This window comes from Oryctolagus cuniculus, chromosome 10 (genome assembly GCF_051225735.1).
Source record: "Oryctolagus cuniculus isolate XC-2025 breed Fujian yellow rabbit chromosome 10, ASM5122573v1, whole genome shotgun sequence".
Classification (NCBI taxonomy): Eukaryota; Metazoa; Chordata; class Mammalia; order Lagomorpha; family Leporidae; genus Oryctolagus; species Oryctolagus cuniculus.
The window spans coordinates 93,708,903-93,734,632 of record NC_142876.1 but is presented as its reverse complement, the minus strand read 5'-3'; the positions used below and the strand labels follow the sequence as shown (position 1 = coordinate 93,734,632).

Below are 25,730 nucleotides of genomic sequence, written 5' to 3'. Positions count from 1 at the left end.
AAGTGAGAGAGAGACAGAGAGAAAGGTCTTCCTTTGCCGTTGGTTCACCCTCCAATGGCCGCTGCGGCCGGCGCGCTGCAGCCGGCGCACCGCGCTGATCCGATGGCAGGAGCCAGGAGCCAGGTGCTTTTCCTGGTCTCCCATGGGGTGCAGGGCCCAAGCACTTGGGCCATCCTCCACTGCATTCCCTGGCCACAGCAGAGGGCTGGCCTGGAAGAGGGGCAACCGGGACTAGAACCCGGTGTGCCGGCACCGCTAGGCGGAGGATTAGCATAGTGAGCTGCGGCACCGGCCCGGTTTCTTTTTTTCTTAAACATTGATTGCTTTATTTCAAAGAGTTACACAGAGAAGTAGAGGCAGAGAGAGAGAGAGGTCTTCCATCTGCTGGTTCATTCCCCAGATGGCCACAACACCCAGAGCTGTGCCGGTCAGAAGCCAGGAACTTCTTTCTCCCAGGTCTCCTACGTGGGTGCAGGGGCCCAAGCACTTGGGCCATCTTCTGCTGCTTTCCAAGGCCACAGCAGAGAGCTGGATTGGTAGTAGGGCAGCCGGGACTTGAACCGGCGCCTATATGGGATGCTGGCACTGCAGGCGGCAGCTTTACCTGCTATGCCATAGTGCCAGCCCCCAGAAGGTTGTTTTGTAATTAAAAAATATTCAAGTTTTGGGGCAGTGCTATGGCGTAGTGGGTTAAGCCTTCACTTGTGTCACCGGCATCCAATATGGGCCCTGGTTTGTGTCCCAGCTGTTCTACTTCTAATTCAACTCCCTGCTAATGGCCTGGGGAAGCAGTGGAAAATGGTCCAAGTGCTTGGGCCCCTGCACCCGCATGGGAGACCCGGAAGAAGCTCCTGGCTTTGGATCTCTCCAGCTCAGGCTGTTGTGACCATCTGGGGAGTAAACCAGCAGATGGAAGACCTCTCTAACTCTGCCTCTCAAATAAATCAATCTTTTTAGAAAAAATATACACTCGTTTTTAACAAATGTATACTTGGCTTCAGAAATAAATTTCCAATTTACCAGTTTATCTCAAGCTATACAAGCCATGAAGAACCGTAAGAAAACAAGGTTTATAGAATATTGCACTACAGACAAAAACTAAGTCACTCCAAGTCATTAAGCTGAGTCTATAATTACAAAATCTGGTAAGGTATACCTTTAAGTCCTTATTGACAAAACAATGTCACATGTAGCTTTCTGTTGAAGTTCTTAAATTTGTGAGGTTAAAAAGGAGAAGCATGAACTTATTTGCTGGAGGAGCAGCAGCATTACCAGTGTATGCATTTTGTCATGCAAATAGCACTGAAAAAAACTTTTAAGCTACTATTAGCTGTGAAACAAACACATGCATACATGCTTATGGGGCATTTCATTCTATTATGGAGTTTTTCCTCTTGGTGTGACTTTAGAAATTCACATCATCAAATGGTATTTTATCAAAGAAAACTAAATTTCTAGTGTTGTTCTCCACTGTTACACACATAACGGCTCATTTTATTTCCAATTTAAACAATTAGTAAACCCACTGGGATTTATAGTATATAGTTCACACTATGTAAAATATACAAGAAAATCTATTTCAAGTATCTTCAAGATTCAAAAAGGACACACACAATTATCTATTTTATCATTTTATTAGGAATAATTCCAAATGGGTTATGAAGAAAACTTATTCATTGAGTCTGATGAATTTTCCAAAAACTCTTAATGAAACTATGTTCACCAATAAACAATAAAACATCAGCAGAACTATCATATACTGGGCAAAGAGTCAGGCTGATACCAAAAGCAACATGCAACATAAAAAAGATACAATAGAAAGGAAGACAATCTGCTGAGTATTAAAAAAACCATCTCACTATGAACTCTTTGCAACCAGCACAGAACTAATTAGCTATCAAATCCAAACCACACCAAGGTAAGTTTGGCTAATGGAAGCCAGGAGTCAAAAATGGGGAAAAATAAGTTCTTCAGTGCAAGAGAGCTGAATAGTGTTTTGGGAGCATTTCCCTGGCTGGTACAAGCAGTATTAGAAAATCTTTTTGGCAAGGGATAGAAATAAATACAAATGGAATGCTACATTTTTAAATCAGCAGACTGTCCCAGGAATGATAAAGGTATCAATAAAGTAACAAGGAGATAACTTTAAAACATTATTTGTTGTGGGCTCAAACATTCAAAACGGATTTATTTAAAGGTGTCACAATAGCTATGTCCAGGCATTTAGACTTAAGGGAAGTAAAATTAAAAGAGGACACTTTTTCCCCAAGGAGAATTTCTTTAAATCCAAGCATATTGCTCAATAGCAACATTATACTTGGTAAACAATAATTGGCAACAAAATAAGTTTAAACGCTGTATTATTCTGCCCAAACCAGTCCCAGATACTGTTTAATAACCAAGATGCAAACTAATTGTGTTGTAACAAGCCTAGACCAATTCTATCAAACACGTCCGTGGTTAGAGTATCCAGTTTAACGTTTTGAAAGCTCATTTGACAGCCAGTCAAGTCCCTCATACAGACCAGTTCCTTGTGTAGCACAAGTGGCCTGAACATACCACTGTGAAGAAAGGACAAGAAAATAATTCGTTACAAGACTGCATGGAACCAGTGTCAATTTTCTTACTCAAAAAATTAAGTATTTCCCCAAATGCCCAAGTATATTACTGAGTTAAGAGTAACCATAAACAGGAAAAAAAGAAAAAAACAAAAACAAAAAAAAAAACCTCAGTAATGTGAGTAAATAGGTTAACAGGCTAATAAAAATAAAAGATTATTTTATATTTAACAGTATCTGTAACTATAAAGATCACTCAAATATTTCTATCCTTTAGATTAGGAGTTTTCTCACACATCTCACTTCTTACAAAGCTCTCTTCACAGCTATTTCCATCCATTCACTAGATTTACTCAGCCTTCTACTGGTTCATCTGAAGACCCACTTGCTAACTTTCTTACCAATAAAACTAAGCAGAAGCAACAAATTTTTTGAAAGAGTAGAGTCTGCTGTTATTTAAGGGCCAACTTTTCAAATAATTTTTCGTCACATGCATTCTAAAATCTTTCACTGTTTTACATGCAAATGAATTTTATCTCCATTAACTACATGAAATGAGAAACACTATAAAGTATCAAGAAAAAAAGCATAGAATGCAGTTTTTACCTTTAAGGGCATTTTTTAAAATCAGTTTTATCAACTGCTTTTAAAGCGCTGCTTCAATGTGATAAGGCCACCACATGTATACTGTTGCAATTACTATTATGAATATCAAACAGTTCAGTAACACAGAAGACTTGGAAAAGGCATAAATTCATACCTTTGCATCAACGGACAGTTTCATCACTTACAATTTGTTTTTAAAATCAGCCTGGACCGTTTCAAACAGGCCATACCATATAACCTGCCTCACTGACAGACTAGTACAAAACTATCAAAGTACATGACACTAACAGCTGTAATATCTTTATATGTAAAGTAGTATGTCATGTTTTACCAGTATCTCACTGATCTCAAATGATAGACTATTTGAGACAAGTACAGTATTTAATTCGTTAAATATCATTAGAGGTCTCTCCACAAACTTATGATATTAATCAAACAGTAAGAACCACTATCATCTAAAATACAGCTGGTAAATACTGAGCCTTATATGAAAACCAAGTTACAAAATATTTGCTGTAGAACTACTTAAAAGACACAAAATTAAAATTAAGAATAACAGAGGCTGGCTTTGTGGTATAGCAGTTAAGGTGCCAATTTGTGTCCAGGCTGCTCCACTTCCAATTCAACCCCCTTCTAATGGCCTAGGAAAGCATCGGAAGATGGTCCAAGTACTTGGGACCCTGCCAACCACACAGGAGACCTGGATGAGGCTCCTGGCTTTGGCCTGGCTCAGTGTGGCCTGTCACAGCCACTCGGGAGTGAATCAGCAGATGGAAGATATATCTCTCCCTTTCTTTTTGAAAAAAAAAAATAAATAAATAAATAAATAAATAATAATAAAATAAATCTTTAAATACATAATAACAGATACTGTAATTCTCTTACAGTAGTTTTCTACCTCTTCATACTGAAGATAAAGTCAACAAAAACTAAATTAAGATAGTTAAACTTTAGATCCTTAAGTGATAAATTAAAATTTTAAAAAATGGATAAGGTATCAGTGTACTTTAACACTATACTCAGGAGGTTAATATCATCCTCTGAATACTTACTGTTCTGTTACGAAGAGACTGAAGACCTAATTTATCTGTCATTTCACTGATGGCCATAGCATTTGGCAAATCCTGTTTGTTTGCAAAAAGCAGTAGTACTGCATCCTGAAGTTCGTCTTCCTGAAGCTGGAAATAAATATGAAGGCATTAACAACTACCAAACTGGAATCGAGTTATTCCAACAAGTCAGGTAAAACACTGTTCTTTTCTATATACCTTTTATTCAACACTAAATACATTATTAAACATCAACCAAATTTCTCTACATACATTCAGGTCTTATTATATACATTCAACAAGTAAGGAAGAATTGCTTTTCAAGTATATCATCCTACACTCACTCAAGGGTCAGAGTATCAACACGGGCAAGAACTATGAGGATGCTTCAAAAAGTTCTTGAAATATTCCATTAGGGGCCACCGTCGTGGCTTTGTGGGTTAAGCTACTGTCTGTGATGACAGCATCCCACATGCGTACCAGTTTGAGTCCCAGCTGTTCTACTTCTAATCTAGCTCCCTGCTAAAGCACCTGGGAAAGCAGCAGAAGAAGGCCCAAATACTTGGGCCCCTACACCCACATGGGAAACTCGGAAGATGTTCCTGGCTCCTGCCTTCGGCCTGGCCCACCCCTAGTTGTTATGGCCATTTATAGAGTGAACCAGTGGACAGAAGACCTCTCTCTCTTTCTGTAACTATGCCTTTCAAATAAATAAATCTTCTTTAAAAATGAAATTAAAAGTTAAGTTTTGGTACCAAATTTTTTGAAATCTCCATATGATTTTATACTAATATGCCTTACCATGAACTTTTTGAAGACTATTCAGGCATGGATTTAATCATTTTTGCACCAAAATAAACATTTTTTCATTTCATGTTTTTATTCAGAGGTTCTCAAAAGAATTAAAACATAAAAAGCCAACAATCTGATCATACATACAGTTCAAAAATATCTTTTGGTATTTAACAAGTCCCAGTAAGGAAAACTACACAGTTATCTCAAACCAAGTAAGTTACCACAGGCATGTCTGTGGCACCAGTAAAATGAACAAAAAAAAAAAGAAAAAATTAACTTCCGTGATCATACAGTTATCTCTATGAAAATCCTTTTTTTCCAATCTGTACAAAAGGTCTTTCTTCATAAATCAAATGAACATCCATTAATTCTATTTTCTATAAACATCCTGAAGTACCCTCATGTGGGAACTGAGTGTTTAAGCTGATAATTCTTTTTGGATTCACGACCTTTCCAGCCAGCTGGACCACACAGCAGTGACACAACAGAATGACAGTAGCTTGAAAAATGCAAAAATAATAATAGAAGCTGGTAGAAGTATTATATGTGATACAGTATAGGTGAACCTTAAATTTTATGATATATAAATTTTATCTCAATAAAGCTATTTATAGAAAAGAATAGAAGGTAATGACATTTCACTAAGAAAACACCACGGGGCTGGTGCTGCGGCGCAGTGGGTTAACACCCTGGCCTGAAGCGCTGGCATCTCATATGGGCACCGGTTCTAGACCCGGCTGCTCCACTTCTGATCCACCTTTCTGCTGTGGCCTGGGAAAGTAGTAGAACATGGCCCAAGCACTTGGACTCCTGCACCTGTGTGGGAGACCAGGAGGAAGCTCCTGGCTTCAGATTGGCGCAGTTCCGGCCATTGGACTGGGGAGTGAACCAGCAGATGGAAGACCCTCCACCCCCCGCCTCTCCTCTCTCTGTGTAACTCTTTCAAATAAATAAATAAATCTTAAAAAAAAAAAAAAAAAAACCCCACAAGTGACTTGGTTACATATAATAGTAAACTGGTTTTATAAACTACTCTAAAGAGCAATGAGGATTAAAATTTCATTTCAGTAGATATTTTACAGCTGTAAGTCTGTAACCATAAGATTCTGCAGTAATTCTGTTCCTTCAGGATTTCAAACAATACACGAAAATATTAATCCAATATACGACAAGGCCAAAATGCCACTGTGAACCAAATCGTCACCACTTTCTGAAGGAATTCTGTATTATGGTTGCTATTACACAACATTTCTGAAGACAGAGAACAGAAAAACTTGAACCCATTGACCTAAGGAACAAGAGATCTAAGCCAGGATTCCTACATCAAAACTGTTTCAAAAGTGATTTGGGGGCTAGTGCTGTTCACACAGTGGGTTAAGCAGCCACCTGCAGTGGTGACATCCCAATTGGGCACCAGCTCCTATCTCAGCTGCTCCACTTCAGATTCAGCTCCCTGTTAATATGCCTGGGAAAGCAGTAAAAGATGGCCTAAGTGCTTGGGCCTTGCCACCTACAAGGAAAACCCAGAAGAAGCTCTTGGCTTCAGCCTGACCCAGCCCTGGCCACTGCAGCCATTTGAGGAGTGAACCATCAGATGGAAGATCTTTCTCTCTCTCACAATTTAACTATTTCAAATAAATAAGGAGGGACAGGACCAAATTAGGATCCCTTACCAGAAATATACCATCAAAATCAATTATGGAGCATTCTAAACACAACCTGTGCCTTCCTCTTAATTTACTGAAGTAGCTACTCCTCCAGATGTTTTTACAAAAGCTCTGTGTATTTTTGAGAACCCATGTATAACAAAGCTTCTTAAGATTCCTTCTAGCTCTTCATTTGTACAGTATAACCACAGCTCAAATGTACCAATCACAAATACCAAATCACATCAAAACATTTATCTTGAAAATGACAAATTTAAAGTATATTCTTACGATTTTCCGCAGCTCTTCTGCTCCTTCCTGAATTCTTTCACGGTCATTGCTATCTACCACAAAAATAAGACCCTAGGAAAAAATTATTTCAATAAATTATAACAGTAAAGAACACAAAATATCAAACAGCAGCAAAATAGTATCAAGCAAAAGATACTAGGAAGAAAATGTCTCAGGGCCTGTGCTATGGCACAGTGGGTTAAACTACTGCCTGGATGCCGGTTTTAGTCCCTGCTACTCCACTTCCGATCCAGCTGCCCTGCTTATGTGCCTGGGAAAGCAGGGGAAGATGGCCCAAGCCCTTGGGTTCCCCAGCACCCACATGGGAGACCTGGATGAAGGTCTTGACTCCTGGCTTCGACCTTACCAAGCCCCAGCTGATGCAGCCATTCAGGGAGTGAGCCAGTAGTTGGAAGATTGTCTCTCTCTCCCCCTCATTCTCTATAATTCTGCATTTCACATAAATCTTAAAAGGGGGTGAGGGGGTTGTTGCTATGGCTTAGTGGATAAAGCCAGAGCCTGCAGTGCCAGCATCCCATATGGGTGCTGGTTTGAGTCCCAGCTGCTCCACTTCTGATCCAGTTCTCTGCTATGGCCTGGGAAAGCAGTAAAAGATGGCCCAAGTCCTTGGGCCCCTGCACCCATGTGGGAGACCCAAAAGAAGTTCCTGGCTCCTGATCGGTCCAGCTCTGGCAGTTGCAGCCACTTGGGGAGTGAACTAGCAGAAGGAAGACCTCTCTCTCTCTCTGTGCCTCTGCCTCTGCCTCTAACTCTGCCTTTCAAATAAATAAGTATGTCTTTAAAAAAAAAAGTGTATTTAAAAACAAAACTGGGGGTTGGTATTGTGGCATGGCAGGTAAAGCCACAATCTGAAATATTGGCAACCCATGTGAGCACTGGTTCATGTGCAGGCTGTTCTACTTTCAATCCAGCTCCCTGCTAATAGCCAGGGAAAAGCAGTGGAAAATGGCTTAAGTGCTTGGGCCCCTGCCACCCATGTGGTGAACCTGGAGGAAGCTCCTGGCTCCTGACTCTGACCTGGCTCAGGCCTGGCCATTGCGGCCATCTAAGGAATGGGACAGTAAATGGAAAGGAAGATCTCTAACTCTCCATCTCTCCAACTCTTTCAAATAAATAAAACTTTAAATAAATAAATAAAACAAAACCCCTAAGGTTCTAATACTAAGAAACGAGTATTAGTTTTAATGGTATTTCAAATCTACAAAATCTTAACTCTCCTTCCTATCTAATCACACCTCTGTGCCTGATAACAATCCACTCTCCACCCCTACTCCCCAAATCTTAACTCTTAAGCAACTGATCATTTTCTCAACTATGCTAAGAATAAATGTCACCTCTTTCCCTTTCTATCTGCATTTCCACATTTAAGTGCAGGTAGGTGTAAGTTGTAAAATAGCTGGGTGTGGATAAAAGGAAAGAGAATAATCCAAAGACACCATACAATCATGAATTTACTAATAGAATTTACTTATTCACACAAAAGTTTGCACAAAGGGATCAGAGGGCAGAGCTGAACTGGAGTATTTTTCATATCTTCTTCCTACAACTCTGAAGTATTTTGATGATGTGTCACTCATCACAGATTGTCTTGCATTACTACTTATTTATGTAAGTAAATAAATTATATTCACAGAGGGCAAAGGATGAGGCTACTTTATTTTCTCTATTTACATTCTTATTATCACAGTACTGGCTTACCAAAAAGTACCTAAAATTTGTTTCAGGCTTCAGTCATTTAGTGATAATTTCCTTTGGTCTGGCAGGTTTCAAATCCATATCCTTCACCTCTATTGAAAACCAAACATCCTATCTTAAAAACTTTAGCATAGCCAAACTCAAATCTCAGTCCTACTTATTGTTTAATCCTTGAACATGCCTCCTCTTGTATAAAACAAAATACTACTACCAACTTCTTAAGCCCATTACAGATTAAATGTTATCACAGAGGCATAAAAGGATCTATTATGTTAGACTTATCAGGCATTTAGTAATGTCTCCTCCTTCCCCTATCTCCAAAAACCTTCTTTTTAGAACCTACCCTATACTAGAGGTGATGCCTCCCCAAGGATCTGTCTTCACTACCAACCTTCCATTTTTACTGTTTTAAAATGTAAACAACACTATCAGTCCCAAAGTAGCATTACTGAGAGGTAGAATCATTTTAAGAATAAATTATTACAGCCGGCGCCACGGCTCACTTGGCTAATCCTCTGCCTGTGGCACCAGCACCCCGGGTTCTAGTCCCAGTTGGGGTTCCAGGTACTAATCCCAGTTGCTCCTCTTCCAGTCCAGCTCTCTGTTGTGGCCCGGGAGGGCAGCAGAGGATGGCCCAAGTGCTTGGGTCCCTGCACCGGCATGGTAGACCAGGAGGAAGTACCCGGCTCCTGGCTCCAGATCGGCGCAACAACGGCCGTAGCAGCCATTAGGGGAGTGAACCAATGGAAGGAAGACCTCTCTCTCTGTCTCTCACTGTCTGTAACTCCGTCTCTCTAACTCTGCCTGGAAAAAAAAAAAAAAAAAAAGTTCTTGGGGCCAGTGCTGTGACATAGTAGGTAAAGTTGCTGCTGCCTGCAGTGCTAGCATCCCAAATGGGTGCCAGTTTGAGTCCCGGTTGCTATACTTCCAATCCAGCTTTCTGCTATGGCCTGGGAAAGCAGAAGATGGCCCAAGTACTTGGGCCCCTGCACTGGCAAGGAAACCCAGAAGCTCCTGGGCTCCTGGCTTCAGATCAGTCCAGCTCCAGCCATTCTGGCTATTTGGGGAGTGAACCAGTAGATAGAAGACTTCTCTCTCTCCGCCTCTGCCTCTCTGTAACTCTTTCAAATAAATAAATCTTTAAAAAAAAAAATTCTAGATTAATTCTCCTAATAGAAAAGTCCAGAACCAAGAGTGTAGAAAAGGTAGGATTCTAAAAATAAGCCCACATGCTATAAGATTATATAAAAAGCAAAATATTTAAACAGCAAAATAATCAGATTATCTAATGAGGGAAGAAGAGTTTACTGCAACAAACACTGTGTCTTGCACTGTTAATATAAAGAAGAAACATGGCTAAATGGTTACAATTAGTTTCTTTTCAATGTTAACCCTAGAACAACTTGATCAGGAATGCTAGAAATGCAAGCTAAGAGCTTAGCTCTAATTACGTCAAGGTAATACATAAAGCTTTCCCTAACAGGCACGAGCTCCCTAGGAAGAAGTACTTTTAATTCTAAAGTAGTCAGAAGAGTTCAAGAATGACTCTAATCTCAAATTAAGAACTCAAGGTTCTTTGAACAAAGTATTCTAAACAAATCTAGGGTTAAGACCATGGTTACCATAGTCAAGAATTTTAACAGAGGTGGGCATTTGACCTAGTGATTAAGATGCACACATTCCATGTTGAAGTGCCTGGGTTCCATATCCAGCTCCACTCCTGACTCCACTTCCTGCTAATGGAGACTCTCAGAGGCAGCAGTGATGATTCAAGAGATTGGGTTCCTGCGACCCATGTGGAAGATGTAGACTGACTTCCTGGTTCCCAGCTTCAGCCCTGCTGGAGGTTGCTGTAGGCTTTTTGGAGATGGAAGTCTCGGTCTCTCAAATAAATTTAACTGAATTTAAATTAAAAAAAAAAATAATTAGGGGGTAGCTGTAGCATAGTGGGTGGAGCTACCACCTGCAATGCTGGCATCCCATATGGGTGCCGGTTCATGTCCCGGCTGCTCTACTTTCGATCTAGCTCTCTGCTATGGCTTGGGAAAGCAGCAGAGGATGGCCCAAGTGTCTGAGCCTCTGTACCTGCGTGGGAGACCTGAGGAAGCTTCTAGCTCCTAGCCATTGTGGCTGTCTGGGGAGTGAACCAGTAGACGGAAGACCTTTCTTTATCTATCTCTGTCTCTGCCTCTAACTCTGCCTTTCAAATACATAAATTAAAAAAAAAATGACAAGGGTGAAAGATGTACAAGGTTTTACAATGAAATGAAATCCATCTGTGTCAAAGAGACATCTGCACTCTCTTGTTTATTGCAGTGATATTCACATTAGGAAATGGAAATAACCTAAGTGTCTATCAACTGATAATGGATAAAATGTAAGCAAGGATGAAACTGTATCATTTGCAACAACATGGATGGAACTAGAAGTTATTAATATCACATTATCTCACTCATATGTGCAGTCTAAAAAGAAAAAAGTAATCTCATAGAAGTTAAAATTGTAATTGTAGTTTGCAAAAGCTGGGAGAGAAATGGGGAGAGGGGGACTGGAAAGGTTGACTGAAATATAACAGGTTATAGCTAAAAGGGAGTAAGAAATTCTGGGGGTTCTAGTGCATAGTGGAGTAAAGACAATGTTAATTTACTACATATTTCTCTATTTAAAAAAATAAGAAGAGGAGCCAGCACTGTGGTATAGTAGGTTAAGCCTCTGCGTGTGATGCCAACATCCCATATGGGTGCTGGTTCAAGACACAGCAGCTCAACTTCTGATACCATCATGAGGACTGGTTTGAGTCCTGGCTGCTCCACTTCCGATCCAGCTCTCTGCTAATGGGCCTGGGAAAGTAGTGAAAGATGGTCCAAGTACTTGGGCCCCTAGACCCACACGAAAGACCTGGAAGAAGCTCCTGGCTCCGGCTTGGCCCAGCCCTGGCTGCTGTGGCCATTTGGAGAGTGAACCAGTAGATAGATAGAAGATCTCTCTATTTCTAACTCTCTTTCAAATAAATAAATCTTAAGGGAAAAAATAAATAAATAAATAAATCCAAGCAGTTCGGCTGGCCCTGCGGCTCACTAGGCTAATCCTCCACCTGCGGCACCGGCACCCCGGGTTCTAATCCTGGTCGGGGCGCCGGATTCTGTCCCGGTTGCTCCTCTTCCAGTACAGCTCTCTGCTGTGGCCTGGGAAGGCAGTGGAGGATGGCCCAAGTGTTTAGGTTCCTGCACCCACATGGGAGACCAGGAGGAAGCATCTGGCCCCCGGCTTTGGATCGGCGCAGCGCGCCGGCTGTAGCGGCCATTTTGTGGGTGGTGGTGAACCAACGGAAGGAAGACCTTTCTCTCTGTCTCTCTCTCTCACTGTCTAACTCTGCCTGTCTAAAAAAAAAAAAAAATCAAAGCCGTTCTTCCATCAAAGATTTTTCCATGAAGACTCATCACATGTATGGATTACAGATTTTTGCATCAGAATACATTTTTTTTTCTTTTTGACAGGCAGAGTGGACAGTGAGAGAGAGAGAGACAGAGACAGAGAGAAAGGTCTTCCTTTGCCGTTGGTTCACCCCACAATGGCTGCTGCAGCCGGCGTGCCGCAGCTGGCGCACTGCGCCGATCCGAAGCCAGGAGCCAGGTGCTTCTCCTGGTCTCCCATGCGGGTGCAGGGCCCAAGGACTTGGGCCATCTTCCACTGCCTTCCCAGGCCACAGCAGAGAGCTGGACTGGATGAGGAGCAACTAGAACCCGGCGTGCCGGCGCCGCAGGCAGAGGATTAGCCTATTGAGCTGCAGTGCCAGCCTAAATTTTTCTTTTAACTTCATTTCCCATAAATTTGTTGAAGTACCCTTATGCATACCACATGATAATACAAAAATATCTTATAAGTCAACACAGATTTATATTAATGTAACTTTAATAAATACAACATGGCTAAGTGAAATACCATCAACTGCCTTACAGTCATTAGAAAATACAATGACAGAAAGTTACACATTTTAGTAACACAGATTTTACTTTCTAAACTGAGAATGAAATCAAAAAACTACTGACGGGATACCTAACTCATTCTTGAGAGCTATTCCTGTACCCACCACTTCCAATATCTATGATGGCTATATAATTCTTCCACCCCAGGTACTTAGCTTTCAAAAGCATGAGTTGGAATCCATGAAAGAATATGGAGATAGTGGTAAGAATGCCAACTCATACAATAAACACTGACATCCAAGTAAACACCAGATATTAATCTAAATTTCAGAGCATGAATCCTAGAAACTTATCAAAATTTGTATAGCATTCCTCACCTGGGTATTCTGGAAGTAATGCCTCCAGAGAGGCCTAATTTTATCTTGACCACCAACATCCCATACTGTGAAACAAATGTTCTTATATTCTACTGTTTCCACATTAAAACCTACAAAAAAAAACACAAAAACCAAAAATGAAACCTGTGCACAATAAAGCATCATTAAGAAAACAAATTCCTTTATTGAGGAAGTCTCTCTACTTAGAATAGCTTTTGTTAAAATACCAAGATAATCAACAAGTTTAATAAAGACAATTTCAAAATAGCCTTATTCTATTTCTCTTTACCATATATCATCATGATATACATTAAAGTCATCTGTAAACTTTCTTACCAATGGTAGGAATGGTGGTGACTATCTCCCCTAACTTCAGTTTATACAGAATGGTCGTCTTGCCCGCAGCATCCAATCCAACTAGAAGAAGACATTATAGACTTAAATGTGGGCCAAAAGCACACAAAGAAATAATTTTACAAGTTTACAGTCTATTCAAGGCACAAATATTAAGAAGTGAAAGTATCTCATTTCTAATTCCCAAAGGCAGCATTTCCTACAGAGTCTCTCCATTTTTCTCTCTGCATCTAGAAAGACGATGCAATAGTGAAAAACTTAATCTTCTTTTATTTACAGAGCAAATTTTGGAGAAAAAGCCTTGAAGTTAGCATAAAATCTATGCAAATACATCTTGGGCCCCTTTTAGCAATAAGGAAGATGATGCCAATTTTGCTCTTACCTGAAGCCATTTCAACATCAGATATATAGAAATAAAAACCAAAGTCTGGTTTACCTGTGTAAAATCATTCTATCATATTATCTCAGATATAAATAATCTCTAAACTCTTAAAACAGTAGAGGTACAAGGAGAGAGGAATGTGCTTGTTTGTGGGAAAAAAAAAACTAGAACAAAAGGGTATATCTCTTTATTAGGGTGAAAATTAATAGCAAGTTAAATGCTTATTAAGTATGACTCGAAACCTAAACAGTCTACCTTGTTTGCTAAATCTCCCGTAAATGAAAGATTAACATCTAATTATCTTATTGAACGTATCATTTTCCTAAGAGTATCACATCCAGCTGCCTGGGTTTATCTTATCAAAGATTTTTTTTAATATTTCAATTAAGTGTTGATTTAAGCAGAGATATTTAATATTTAAATCAAAGCAGTACTTTGCAAATGAAAACAATGCAATTAAGTTAAAAAGAAAATACCTCACTTATCTAATTTACATTTCTGTGCAAATTTTTATCAGTCTGAAACAAAAATGAAGGCTGCAAGCATTCAGGCTCCTTCCACCCATGCAACAACTCTTTTCTAAACCCAACAAAAGGTAGCTTTAAATCCCTCTCCAGACTCAAGTCTATTATGCCTTCTAATTGTTATGTCCTCAAATTAAACTCCACTCTTCACTTCTCATCCTGGGATGCCACCTTATTCCTTCCAAAATAATGACACTATAGTCAGTGAACAATTATTCGCAAGCCTGTATTCGCAGGCATAATAAAAACCAACTGTCACACAAAGTGTTTTATTTTTCAAGTATAGGACAGTATAAAAAAGATCAAAAAATGTAGTAACAATAACTCAACTCAAAGTAGCTACCTTAAAATTTGGCATTTTCAATAAAAATACAGAAAATGAAGATGGGAGGGCAGAAAACAACCAGATCTTTTCACTGTTCTACAAAGCTAAGCCTCTTAAAAGCCTAAGGCCTCTTTAGCAACACAGACAAAATTTTTTAAATTTTTATTTATTTTGAAAGTCAAGTTACAGAGAGAGGAACACAGAGAGAAAAATCTTCCAACCACTGCTTCACTCCCCAGATGGCTGCAACAGCCAGGCTGAAGCCAAGAGCCAAGGGCTTCACCTGGGTCTCCTATGTAGACGGCAAGGGCCCAAACACTTGGGCCATCTTCTGCTGCTTTTCGAAGCCATGAGCAGGGAGCTGGCTAAGAATTGGAGCAGTTGGGACACAAAGTGAACTGGCTCCCATACGGGATGCTAGAACCACAGGTGGTGACTTTACCCAATGCCACAATGCCAGCCCCCATAGATTAAATTTTTAAGTGACTCAAAATTTACCTTTAACTAAGTCCAAACACAATGAAGGCATATCAGAATTGAAACTGAGATGCCAATTAGAGAAACAAAAAACAAAAAACACAAGTCAGGTTTTGAGAACTATGGCCCCTACCTAAATCCTCCTTGGAGGTCCAACTATATGTAATACTGTCATTTAAAAACAAAGTAAATTGGGGCCAACGTTATGGTGTAGCAAGTAAAGCCACTGTCAGCCAATACCCGCATCCTATATGGGCACCAGTTCAAGTACCGGCTCTTCCATTGCCAATCCAGCTCCCTACTAATGTGCCTGGGAAAGCAGCAGAGGATGGGCCAAATCCTTTGGCCCCTGCCACCCAAGTTGTAAGGTAATTCCAATTAAAGTAAAAACAAAATACTGACAAAGAATTTGAGAAATCCAAAACAAATCATGATTACATTATTTTAAGTAATCCAATTTTTTTTTAATAAGCTTTGTATCTGCTTGTATATTTAAAAGTTCTCTTACTGTCAGAATTGTTTATCCTTATCATTTTCATGTTACAAATTCTCAAGTCTGGGGCTGGTGCTGTGGCGTAGTAGGTTAATCCTCTACCTGTGGTGCCCACATCCCATATGGGTGCTGGTTCTAGTCCTGGCTGCTCCTCTTCCAATCCAGCTCTCTGCTGTGGCCTGGGAAAGCAGTAGAAGATGGCCCAAGTACTTGGGCCCCTGCATCCACATGGGAGACCAGGAAGCTCCTGGGTCCTGGCTTTGGATCTCCGCAGCTCCAGTCAATGCAGCCATTTGGAGAGTAAACCAATGGACGGAAGACCTTTCTGTCTCTCCCTCTCACTGTCTAACTCTACCTCTCAAATAAATAAATTAAATCTTCAAAAAAAAAATTCTCAAGTCCAGAGTCTGTGTTGTGGCACAGCAAATTAAGCCACCACCTGACACGGGCATCCCATATTAGAGCACTGATTTAAGTCCAAGCTGTTCAGCTTCTGATCAATATCCCTTTTAATGTACCTGGGACAGCAGCAGCAGCAGATGGCCTAAGTGATTGGACCCCTGCAACTCACATGGGAGACTTGGATTGAGCTCTGGGCTCCAGTCATTTAGGCAATGAAAGCAGATGGAGGATCTCTCTTTGTCACTTTGCCTTTCAAGTAAGTAAATTAAAAAACAATATAAAAAAAGGAAAAAAAATCTCAAATAGATTTATTTTATTAGAATACTGGGCTGGTTACATTTTGTAACTTTTGGAATAAGACTGCTTGAGGGCCTTGATGTTTTATATACTCTTTTTTTTTTCTTAAAAAGAAAGTGCTTACAGTGTCATCCTAAGACCTTTCAAACAACCACAAATCATTTTAAATAAAAACTACGAAACAAGAGTTTAATGGCTAAGAGTCACAGAGAAGGTAACTTTTGTAGCTATATCCAAAATAACAGCCACACGTAAATTCAAACCAAGAATTTAAGAAACAAAGAGTTGGATGGGGCATTTGGCACAGTGGGTAAACTGTTATTTGGGAAACCTACATCTCATATTGCAGTACCCAGGTTACAGACCCAGCTGTTTCTGATTCCAGCTTCCTGCTAATGCACACACCCTGAGAGGGAGCAGGTGATGACGTAGGCAGTTGTGTCCCTGATACCCACAAGGGTGGCCTAGATTGATGTCTCCATTACCAAGCATTTGGGGAGTGAACTAGCAGATGAAAAGCTTCTGTGTGCATGTGTGTGTGTTTGTGTCTGCTACTCAATTAAATTTTTGTTTTTGTTTTTGACAGGCAGAGTGGACAGTGAGAGACAGACAGGGAGAAAGGTGTTCCTTTACCATTGGTTCACCCTCCAATGGTCGCTGCGGCTGGCGCACTGCGCTGATCCCAAGCCAGGAGCCAGGTGCTTCTCCTGGTCTTCCGTGCAGGTGCAGGGCCCAAGGACTTGGGCCATCCTCCACTGCACTCCCAGGCTGCAGCAGAGAGCTGGACTGGAAGAAGGGCAACCGGGACAGAATCCGGTGCCCTGACCGGGACTAGAACCCGGTGTGCCGGCACCGGCCATACTCAATTTTTAAAAAACTGTCTCAACTATGGACTTCACAAAGCACAGCTCTATGTACAAAAATATAAATATGGCTGGCGCCGCGGCTCACTAGGCTAATCCTCCGCCTAGCGGCGCCAGCACACCGGGTTCTAGTCCCGGTTGGGGCGCCGGATTCTGTCCCGGTTGCCCCTCTTCCAGGCCAGCTCTCTGCTGTGGCCAGGGAGTGCAGTGGAGGATGGCCCAAGTCCTTGGGCCCTGCACCCGCATGGGAGACCAGGAAAAGCACCTGGCTCCTGGCTCCTGCCATTGGATCAGCGTGGTGCGCCGGCCACAGCGCGCTGGCCGCGGCGGCCATTGGAGGGTGAACCAACGGCAAAGGAAGACCTTTCTCTCTGTCTCTCTCTCTCACTGTCCACTCTGCCTGTCAAAAAAAAAAAATATATATATATATATAAATATGTATCTTTATATTTTTGGATATTAAAAAAATCACAAACCAAAAATCTCTAGTTCTGACACCACATTTTATTTATATACTGCCATTCTGCCTTTGGGTTTTTCTGGCAGACACACTCACTGTATGTTAACATAAAATATAGGGGCCAATGCTGTGGCATAGTGGGTGGAGCCTCCACCTGTGGTGCTGGCATCCCATATGGGCATTGGTTCGAGTCCTGGCTGCTCCACTTTCGATTCAGCTCTCTGCTATGGCCTGGGAAAGCAGTGGAAGATGACCCAAGTGCTTGGGCTCTTACACCCGTGTGGGAGACCCCAAGGAAGCTCCTGGCTTTGGATTTGTGCAGCTCCAGCCGTTGCGGCCATCTGGGAAGTGAACCAGCAGATGAAAGACCTCTCTATCTCTCTGTCTCTGCCTCTCAAATAAATTAATCTTTTAAAAAATTATATATATATATATTTATTTATATACCTAATCCTCTTTTATGGGGTCAGTGCTGCGGCACAATGGGTAAAGCTACCACCTGAGAGGCCAGCATCCCAAATGGGCACTGATTCAGATCCTGGCTGCTCCACTTTCAATCCAGTGCCCTGTTAATGGTCTGGGAAAGCAACAGAAGATAGCCCAAGTATGTGAGGTCCTGCATCCATGTGGGAGACTCAGAAGAAGCTCCTGACTCTCCTCTGGCCCAGCCCCAGCCACTGCAGAACCAACAGATGGAAGATCTCTCTCTCCATCTCTCCCTCTCTAACTCCAACTTTGAAATAAATCTCATTATATAGTTCTTTATTCAAAAAATAAGCTGGTTCTAATACTTCCGTGCCATTTTGGTCATTTTTAAGTTATATACTTCCTTAATGTTGCAATATTTAGCAGTGAGATTTTTCCATAAAATTAAACTACAACCAATTTTCAACTAACCAAGATAAAACTAATCTATACAGTCCAGCAATGTTCTCCCTCCCCTCCAGCTCATAAACAAGTGACTGTATGGAAAGATATACTAGAGTCATTACTTGTTCTTCTTAACTAGACATCTACTCTAACAAAAGTATTAATACAGCAAGCAAAACTACCTCAAAAACCTTTGCCAATCATTAAACAGTGTGTCAAGCCAATCTGGCAGGGAGAAATAACTTGTAATTTAAGTCAAAGAGACTATATCCAATTATCTCAATTTTCAGGAAAGAAACTAATGCAGAAGGACTAGGGAGAAAAAAAGCATATTTTCAGATGAAACAAATTATAGTTTCTTCATGTTTTCCTTCGGCTTCCAAATTTCCTACAAGATTGAAAGACATTTTCCTAATAATTTTAAAATAATTTAAAACTGAGTACTTACTGTGTTCCAAGCATAATACTCAGTGATTCCAACATTTTTATAACTTAACCTTCAAAATAACCTTCCATTTTTCAGGTGAGGACATATGAGGTTAGGAAACGTCCCCAAAATCAAAGTAGAACAGGTATTCAAAGACCTAGATCTTCAGAAACTAGAACCTTCATACTTAGTTCATGGGACTGTACAATGGTGTTGCTACTTTGAAAAAGTTTGTCAGTTCCGCAAAATGTTAAATACAGTAACAAAAAGAGTCAAAGTGTAATAAAAAATTCCATCAACTGATGAATGTATAAACAAAATGTGGTATTACATCCATACAATGGAATTACTATTTAGCCATAAAAAGGAATGAAGGACATAAATATTCTATAAATGAACTTTTAAGTCATGGGTAGTGAAAGTCATACAAAAAGCTACACAGATGACATTCCATTATATGAAATGTTGACAACAAACAAATAGCAAGGAGACTACAGTTGCCAGAGGACGGGGACAAGACAGGGAGTAACTGCTCAAGCATATGGGCTATCTTTTGGGGGTGAAGAAAATAATTTGGAACTAGACAGTGGTGATGGTTACAAAAGTTTGTGAATATTCTAAAAAACACTGAAATGTAGATGATGAATGGGTAAACTTTATAGTATGAAAATTGTTATTTCAATTAAATAAAACACAAAACAAAAATCCCTAGTTCTGATGCCAGATTTCTCAAACAGTATTTATACACTGCCATCCTGCCTTTGGGTAGACACACTGTGTATCTTAACATTTTATCTACCTCTTCAGAAGTTTGACCATCCAGTCTGAAACTAGGTACATGGAAAAAGTATATTTAGGTTTTGTTTCCATTCAACACATCACGAACACCTGCATTTTTACTAATGCATTCTCCAGCAGCAAATCATCAAAGTCTCGTAGAACTATACTGAGTAATAATGCAGGAGAGTACATTAAGGGTGGCTGTACCTGTCAACTTCTAAAGGCACGAAACTAGATGTCTCTATTGTTTCCTATAATCACATAAGTAATTGAAGGGCTATTTTTTGGAAAATGCTGGCAAGTAGGTTTTCAACTGACATGAGAAAATGCTTATAATATGCTAATTCAAAAAGAGAACAAAAAACTACACATCACAACTACAATTTGAGGTTTTACAAAAGCTAAAAGGTTGAAAGTATGACAAAATATTAACAGTGAGATGAGGAAATTACAGATAATTATAACTTTTTCAAATTTTTTAAATTTAATAAAATGACAGTCTAAATAAAAATTTTTATAATCTTTAAAATAATAAACATTTACAAAGTATGCTAGAATAAAAATATGAAACACTAGTCTTTAGTTTGAAGCCTCACTCAAAATAATGGTAACATTTTTCAAATTGACAAATAAAGGATCCTAACTCCTAAACCTTTCTGGTCCCAGAAAACCACAATTACATACAAGGCAATACAGATTTGATACTGGCAAACTTACTACAGTTAAAAATCAGTCTTCAAATATGTTTTTAAATTACTTGAATTTGGGAGTCAGCAGCCATGCACAAATGAAAACTTCTCTACAGTGGTTTCACAAACCAGATTATTAGCTAACTCTTAATATACTTTAAAATAGCCAAGTGTGAAAAAGCCACTGACTCAGGACAGCATAAATTTTACCTAAGCCTTTTTTATAAAGGGAAAAGCAGCACACAAGTATGTGAAAAAATTATTCACTGGTAATTCCAACACTTAGATGGGGCAGACACCTTCAAAGTATTCATTGTAAGAGTGATTTCTGCTGTCAATCACTCATAAGGCCAGACTGAAAAATCTTAGAACTACCAAACTTCCATATCACTATTTTCCTTCTTAGTGCGCGTATCTCTCACTTGTTAATACTTCCTTTAATGACTTAGTTACTTTAAGTGGCTCTTACAAAGTTTTTGTAATCAAGAAAAACTGACTATCCCCAAACTGAGGCACAAATCAAATATAAACTTGAGTAATAAAGCATGATATAAACGGAATAATCCCAGCATAACTTCCATCTGCTGCACAAATGCAGAAAATTTAAAACTTTTCCATTTTCTTCCAATCACTATTTTGGGGGAAGGGAAAGTGCTATTAGAAAACAGAGGAAAGTGTTTATAGCATAATTCTACCTTTCGTCCCTCAAGTTCAGCCATGACAAAAGACTAAGGTAACTAAAAATATCAATTCATTTGCTTCAAGAAGAGACCACCATACAGCATCTTTTGGGAACACAACTGTGTACTGGTTAATCTCTGGAAGGAACAGACTGGAAATTTATTTCTCACAGTCCAAAGTTCTCCCAGTGACTTCAGGTCCTTTTTCAGACTGAAAATATTCAGCCACTTAAATCTCAAATAGCATGCTTGCCTTCCTAAAATAATTTGATGTCTTCTGCATAAAGGTAATTTCAGAAACTTACCTGTGTGAATAATCAAAAACAACCCTTCTACGGACCTTAAACCAGCCGAATTAACCGGAAAGTGAAAATAGAACTCAACGTGGATCTCCTTATTCTTCACTTACCTAGAAACAGCGTATTTCACTTCCAAAGAAAACTTTCCCAGGTGGGAGAGCGCTAAAATACCACGACCTTCCCGGGACCCCTCTGGAGAAAATCAGCTAATGAAGCAGCAAGATCTTTTTCAGTCTAATTTTATTCCTAACGTAGAAATTCGCTAGCAGAACCAACAAGTTTCAATGTTCAAAGGTGGAGAGGTTCAGCTGTGGTGCAGACACTCCTCACAGTACCAGGAAGAACGGACTGTCATATCACCCAAGTGACAGCCGTTTGCCCTCGGCTGAGCAAAAAAGGATCCCTAAACGGCAGTTCTAAAACCCTATTTCGAAAGGAATTTCAAAACAAACCAGCTTAACTTTGTCGCTATCATTTAACATGGCTACTCTAAAATCAAGTCATGATTCAGGTACTGAATATTTATCAAATTTTTTTAAAAATGAGTTTTTGTTTTTCTGCATGAAACCTTGAGCCAGCTGGATAAAAATTAGTTGGACACTCAAAAATAATAAGCCAAATGCAATTAAAGTTCTCGAAAGTAACCAAAAGAAACCCACATGATGAACGTAGTCTGCATGTGATGAGAGTATTAATTAAGAAGAATACGCGGCATCCCGAGCGAGGTAAGGTTAGCAAGGCGAGCTCCGAGGACACCGGACTCCGGGGAACCTGGGCGCTCCCGGCCAGCGCACTGGGCCTGGTCACTTCCTGCCCCGGTGGCTCCGGGCTCTCGGCGGCCGAAAGCTCACAAAACCAACAGAGTGTGCAGGGTGTACACGAAGCGGAAAGGGGGAGGAAAGGCTGGAGTCGCCGTGCCGCCCAGCCGACCGCTGCCCGTACCCGGGCACCCTCACAATGGGCCTACCCGGCGTTCGCTTCCAGGAGTTCGCCTCCTCTCCCCCCCCGCTCCGCCCAACCTCGTCCGGGTTTCACTAAGAGCGAGAGCCAGCGAAGCCCGGGAGGAGGAAACCTCGCCCGAAGCCCGGCCCGGGTCTTCTGGGAAGGCAGATCCGAGGCGACCGCTTACTCTTCGCCCCATTGTTCCCCCTTCAGGAGTCTTTCCGACCCCCAACTCGCCACCCCTCCCCCACCACGGCGGGCGGAGAGAAAAAAACAGGGCCCGAGGCCGTCCCGAGCGATCGTCTGGCCTGCCCCCAACCCCCGCCGGGCCGGGCCGCCTTCGCTCGCGGCCCCTCACTCACCCATCAAGATCCGCATCTGCTTCTTGCCGAAGAGGCGGGAGAAGAGAGAGGAGATAGTGAGGCCCATGGCGGTAGTGGCACTTGCTATGGGCAGAAGCAGAGGGGTTTGGGGAGCCCCTGGGCCTTCTTTCACCCTCCTGGCAAACTGGACGAGAAAGAGCCGAGGAAGAAAGAGGGCGGCTCGCCGGCCGGCGCGTCGGACGAAGCTCCGGGACAGGCACTAGCGGGGCAAGGACCTGCTCGGCGACTGCCGCGACAGCTCAGGCTCTGGCTCTAAACCTCCGGCTGTGCCACGTCACGCGGCGGCCGCGGCGACTCCGGCAGCGGCCCGGCCCCTCCAACGCGGACAGAATCGCGTCACCGCCGCCCCATCCCCCTGCGCTTCCGGTGCTGCCGGAGCCACTGCGCCTGCGCACGCCAGGGATTGGCCAATTTGGCTGACGTGCTTCTCTCGCCGCCGCCACCTCCGGGACGTGGCTCCCGGAGCCGGGCGCTGGGCACATGCGTACTAGGAGGAGATCGGTGAAGCCCCATAATGCCTCGCTCCGTCACTCCCAATCAGGCTTTAGGGGGAGACGCTTTCCCCCGGATGAATGCGTTGTCGGGGTTGTGGTCTTCGCTTCCGGGAATAAGAGCTGTGCATTATGGGTTAGAAAGTTAGTTTGTTTCTTGCTTTTGAGCTGCTCTGAGACGCTGCGCACGTTGGAGGTACCCACAAATGTATATGTTTCACAAACGCGACAAGAAACTTGTCCTACTGGAGGGGTGAAGATGGACCCTACCTTCCCAAAAGAGGAGTGATTAAAAGCCGACCTGCGGGCGGAGAGATGGCGATCACCTATTAAGGAGTGGAAACGAGACAGTTCGGCCCCCCAGCCCAGGCCTTGAAGATCCTTAATCCTATGCCAAGAGTTCTCCAACAGACTGCCATCGGCTATTGCATTTTTAAGGGAAGTCGACGAGAAAGGCTTGGAAGAAACATGAAGCCCTTACCTGAAGATAATTTCTGATCTTAATATTTTTCTGATTACAAGATAAGATACACAGCTTTTTTAAAAAGTATATTTTAAAAAGGAGGTTCTCCGTAAATAGCAGTTTAGGATTAGTGTCTGCAGCCTCCTCCCTCACTTTGGTTGTGTTCACCCACCCTTCAGATCTGTTTAAAGGAAATCCTGCCTTGACCTCCTGTCTAGGTAGGCCTCCCCATCACCCAAACTTAAAGCCTCATAACCTCCTTTCTTAGTTCTCATTTCACATGTTGTGGTTACCATTACAATACCCTCCCTTGTCTGAAAGCACTAGGAAGGCAGGAAACGAATCAATTTTTACATTCCATTGTATTTCTCAGACTTGGCACAGCACAGACAATAATTGTGGTTGAGTGGTAAGGTAAGAGGATGCCTGGGTAAAATAAAATGCCCCTTCTGTGCAATACTATTATGAATTCAAATGATGTAGAACTACACACAGTCTTCTAATAAGCTCTCCAGTGTTCAGGTAGTGGGAAAAATGCCAAATAGTACTGTAAGGTGTTATAAAAATATAATTTCCTGTGTGTGTATGCAGAATTAAAATAGAATCCACTTACAAGGGTAGTTAGTGGTTATGTGATTAATCTTTAGAGAATATGTTTTTTTTCCTTTTAAATAATTTTTTATCTATTTTTAAAAGTCTTTTATTGAGGCCGGCGCCGCGGCTCACTAGGCTAATCCTCTGCCTTGCGGCGCCGGCACACCGGGTTCTAGTCCCGGTCAGGGCGCCGGATTCTTTCCCGGTTGCCCCTCTTCCAGGCCGGCTCTCTGCTGTGGCCAGGGAGTGCAGTGGAGGATGGCCTAAGTACTTGGGCCCTGCACCCCATGAGAGACCAGGAGAAGCACCTGGCTCCTGCCATCGGATCAGCGCGGTGCGCCGGCCGCAGCGCGCCAGCCGCGGTGGCCATTGGAGGGTGAACCAACGGCAAAGGAAGACCTTTCTGTCTCTCTCTCTCTCACTGTCCACTCTGCCTGTCAAAAAAAAAAAAAAAAAAAAGTCTTTTATTGAGCTATAAATTACTGCAATAAAATTCACCAATTCTAAGTATACTTTGATGAACTAAACCAAATGTATGTGGTGGTGGTGTAGCCACCATCATAATCACAGCAAATATTTTATTATCCCAAACATTCCTTCATTCTCCTTTGTAGTCATCCTCTTCTCCTCATGTCCATCCTCCAGCCAATCACTGATCTGCTATCACTATATAGTTTTGTCCTTTCCAAAATTTCATATGAGTGGAATCTGTGTGTGTGTGCATGTGTGTGTGTGTGGTCTTATCTAGCCTGTTAGGTATGGCTTCTTTCCTCTAGCATGATGATTTTGAAATTCATCTATGTTATTACAAGTATCCATAGTTCTTTTTTATTACCAATTACTACTCCATTGTACAGAATACACCATTATTTATCCATTCATCAATTAAAGGACTGTGGGTTGTTTAAGGTTTTGTGCTATTGTGTATAAAGCTGCTATTATCATTTTAGTACATGTTTTGTGTCTATTAATTATATAAGATGAATTTATTCATGCGTCAACTTAGGTAATTTTAAAATCATCAAATTTGATGAATGAACTAACCAGTATTAGTTTGACATGTATTTTTCTAGATTTTCCTCTCTGAAATACTACTGTCTCTGTATAAATGATAGTGGGATTTTAATATTAGCAACTCCTTTTTCAATTTAATGTATTGTGTACATGTTAAAATATCAGTATCTGAAGATTTAACTCATTTTACAGGCTACATTCCATAATATACTAGATAACTTATTTAATCTATCAAATTGTAAAATGTGTATATTCTGATAGAAAAATTCCACTTCCAGGAATTTACATTAAGAAAAATTACCCTCAAGTTTTTTAGGTTGTGCTTATAAAATGCCTAAACAGTGTTGACTGCAGCATTATTCATAACAGAAAAAAAACCTGGAAACATCAATTTTTAAAAAAATTTAATTAAAAAATTAAATCCCGTTTTATTTCTTTCCCTCACTAATCACTAGTCCAGATACTCCATTTTTACTTTTGCATTGCATACACAATAATGACAAATTAAAGCAGTAATTAGACCCATTTCCAGGTTTAAAGATTTAACCTATCTTCTG

General features: G+C 41.1%; 1 protein-coding gene across 1 annotated transcript; it reads right to left on the bottom strand.

Annotated features, from left to right (window-relative positions):
• Positions 1-1,618: 1,618 nt before the first annotated feature.
• Positions 1,619-22,879, bottom strand: ARF4 (ARF GTPase 4). The gene is made up of 6 exons (XM_002713263.6): positions 22,591-22,879; positions 13,301-13,381; positions 12,965-13,074; positions 6,946-7,017; positions 4,217-4,342; positions 1,619-2,561 (listed from the first exon to the last, which is right to left on the bottom strand). Exons 1-6 carry the CDS (start codon positions 22,655-22,657, stop codon positions 2,475-2,477), a joined length of 543 nt encoding a protein of 180 aa, XP_002713309.1. The 5' UTR covers positions 22,658-22,879; the 3' UTR covers positions 1,619-2,474.
• Between the last annotated feature and the right edge of the window lie 2,851 nt (positions 22,880-25,730).

Coding starts and splice junctions, on each gene's coding strand:
- ARF4 (XM_002713263.6), bottom strand. CDS start 22,657: ATGGGCCTCACTATCTCCTCTCTCTTCTCCCGCCTCTTCGGCAAGAAG. Junction 13,382..22,590: donor GCAGATGCGGATCTTGATGG/GTGAGTGAGGGG, acceptor GTCTTCTTCTAG/TTGGATTGGATGCTGCGGGC. Junction 2,562..4,216: donor AGTCTCTTCGTAACAGAACA/GTAAGTATTCAG, acceptor CTTTCTTCACAG/TGGTATGTTCAGGCCACTTG.